The 3,035-nt window shown below is 28.8% G+C and overlaps 1 protein-coding gene across 1 annotated transcript; it reads right to left on the bottom strand.

The window, feature by feature from the left end:
* Positions 1 to 1,145: 1,145 nt before the first annotated feature.
* Positions 1,146 to 2,773, bottom strand: LOC125056752. Its single transcript, XM_047660031.1, has 2 exons — positions 2,624 to 2,773; positions 1,146 to 2,542 (listed from the first exon to the last, which is right to left on the bottom strand). The coding sequence occupies exon 2, from the start codon at positions 2,459 to 2,461 to the stop codon at positions 1,343 to 1,345; it is 1,119 nt and encodes a 372-aa protein (XP_047515987.1). The 5' UTR covers positions 2,462 to 2,542; positions 2,624 to 2,773; the 3' UTR covers positions 1,146 to 1,342.
* Positions 2,774 to 3,035: the final 262 nt, after the last annotated feature.

Genomic DNA, 3,035 nt, shown 5'->3' with positions numbered 1-3,035 from the left:
TCTAAGATAATCGCGCTCCTTGGTATGTATTCATGGTAAAAGTTAATTTTTCCCAAAAATTGTCTGATATTCTTTTGTGTCTTCGGAGTTGGAAAATGTTTTATCGAAATCAAATTGTCTTTTAACGGTCTTACCGAGTTGTTTTGAATTACATGGCCAAGATACTTTACTGAGTCTGAGGCAAAGGTACACTTCATAAACTTCAATCTAAAGCCTTCTTTTATTATTGCCTCTAATACATTTTTTATGTGTCTTATATGGTCCTCAAAAGTAGAGGAGTAGATTAAAATGTCATCAATATAATTTACAGAGTATTCTGTGAGATTGTGCTTTCTCAGAATATTACTTAAAACTCTTTGGAAAATTGCTGGTGATGTTTTTAAACCAAAAGGAAGGCAGGTCCACTGAAAATGGCCATCTTGTGTGACAAATCCTGTTTTATATCTATCTTCCACCCGTAGTGGTATGGCCCAAAATGCTGAGTTTATATCAAGAGTAGTAAAATACTTACAATTTCTTGTCTTAATAATTAAATCATCTATTAATGGGAAAGGTTGAGCTTGTGGTACAACAATTTTGTTAAGTTCTCTAAAATCTATACATAATCGAGATTTTCTATTTTCACCTTTTTTAAATGCTAATGTCACTGGCGCAGCAAAAGGACTGTAAGATTCTTCTATTAAATTATTCTTTAGTAATCTGGATATTTGTTCTTCGATTTCTAATTTATCTTCTATTGTACATCTATATGGTCTTTTACTACAGTATGTATTTACAAGTAAATCTATGTGAGCTTCATAATCTTTAACTGATCCTATATCATACTTGTCCCTAGCAAAAATAGTTTGATATTTATTTATAACTTCTTCTATCTCAATTTTCTTTTCTTTATCTAAATGATCTGTCTTACTAACAAATTCCTCTGTTTCTATGTGTTCATTGAAATTTATTGCATATATTTTTATATTCTTATCTTCATTTCTGTTATCTTTAGACATCCTGTCTATTTTCCTTTGTTCTATCTGCAAGTCCTCATTTTGGATTAATTTGAACTTCTTTATCATATCCAATCCGATTATAAAATCCTCAAAATCTTCATTTTCTACTATATATATATCGACCTCTTCTTCTAAATCTAAGATTTTTATTTTTATTGTTATCAAGCCATCTGTCTTCTTCACACCATTAACCGTTTTCATATATGTTATATTCACATTGTCTTTTTTTTCTTTTACTTTAATCAATCTTGAATTTATTAAAGAGATCTGTGAGCCTGAATCATAAACACCGCTCACTTCTAGTTTATTTTCTAATAAAAGCTTGATTTTGATTAATGGTGTACTTACTCGTTTTTTTTCTCAGTATTCATATCTACTTCAATAATCGAATTATTATTAACATTTTTGGCTTTAAAAACCTTTTCAGATTCATTTTTATTTTTCTTGAACCAACATAACTCCTCCGGATGATATCTAATTCCTTTGTCCAAGGATTCACAAGTCTTACATGGCTTCTTCTCATTAGTTTTATTTTTATAAGAATATATATTCTTTGTTATAGTTGAGTTTTTCTTGAAGATCATACCTTCATATTTTCTTATCTCGTTGAACAAATCAGTAGTGTTGTTGAGTTCGTCCCTGTTTAACTTATTCAAGATAAAACCAGGTAAACCAGTTGCAATTAGATCTATCATTGTTCTGGAATCTATCGATTTATTTATGTCTAGTATAAGCCGTTCTTTTTTTATAGCATAATCAATTAACAGCCCTTCTTTATACTTGAATGTGAAAGCAGTTGTGACTACATCCCACCCTTGGTTCCTAAAAGTTTCTAAAAATTTGTCTTTCCATTCATTCCATTCAGAATTTACTGATAGTTTAATTACCATCGAGCTATACCAATCCAAACTGGAGTTTTCTAAAAATAATCTCAATATATCTATTTTTGTTTCATCTTTTGTTATATTAAAACGCTCACACTCTTTTTCAAAATTCTCTATCCATTGCACTGCATTAGGATTCTTACTTGTGAATTTTTCAATAATAAATTTCTCTGAAACATGTTTTAAATTATGTTGATTTTCTTTTTTTGTCGTAGATTCTATTAATTTTTCCAGGATATGTTGCAAATTATCATCATTGCCTCTTGGTTGTTTTGTGCTCATTTCCTCTAAATATTGATCTAAAAATTGCATATTACCTTCCTCATCTATATATGTTTTCTTTAGATCTTCATCTAATTTTACCCATATCTTTCTGCTTTGGTGCCTTTTCTTTATACTATTTTTTATTTTTGAAAAAGTGTTTAATTCAACTATATATTTATGATGAATTACCGGCTTCATGTCATCAGGTAAAACATAACATTTTCCTTCTTCTGTCAATATTGATGTTATGGCCAATATATTAGATTTGCCATCGATTGAGGCTATCATCGTAAACTCAAATTGCAGCCGGTCCATCTTTTTTTAATAAACAAAAATGTCGTTTTATAAGTAATATTATTAAGGATTTTTTCTAAATGAAAACACAAAATTGTTTCTCTGAAATACAAAGTTTTTATTTTATTTATCAAATTTTAAAATATAATGCACTTATGATCTAACTATTATAATTATTCTTACCTGAAATACAAAGAAACGACATTTAATGTTCATTTATCCTTTAATCTATCTTTTTACACTATAATCCACTAAATTAATTTACACGTCATCCGCCATTTTATCGCGTGTCACTCCGATGCGTCAAATTCAAATTAATGAAATATCATTCCATTACATATATATACCAATTAATACACCTCAAATGCATGCGAAAGAATTTTATACTTTTACTTTGTAGGCAAGATCAAGTTTTTAATTAAAAGAATTCCTCAATAAGGTTTAATGAGTTGTACACTATTTTAATACCCCGAAGTGTTAAAAGAGTGGCTTACCCCAGATTTTTTTAGTATTTTTTTATGATTTGGCATTAAATAACGCACCAAAAACCCTATTTTAATAATTATTATGACAAAACGTTGGTTGTCCGGTAAGT

The sequence above is a fragment of the Pieris napi genome, chromosome 15 (genome assembly GCF_905475465.1).
Source record: "Pieris napi chromosome 15, ilPieNapi1.2, whole genome shotgun sequence".
Lineage (NCBI taxonomy): Eukaryota > Metazoa > Arthropoda > Insecta > Lepidoptera > Pieridae > Pieris > Pieris napi.
The sequence above is the reverse complement of the archived record's forward strand: the minus strand, read 5'-3'. Positions and strand labels throughout refer to the sequence as shown.

Bases quoted from the DNA above. Each gene is read 5' to 3' on its own strand.
- LOC125056752 (XM_047660031.1), bottom strand. From the start codon at position 2,461: ATGGACCGGCTGCAATTTGAGTTTACGATGATAGCCTCAATCGATGGC.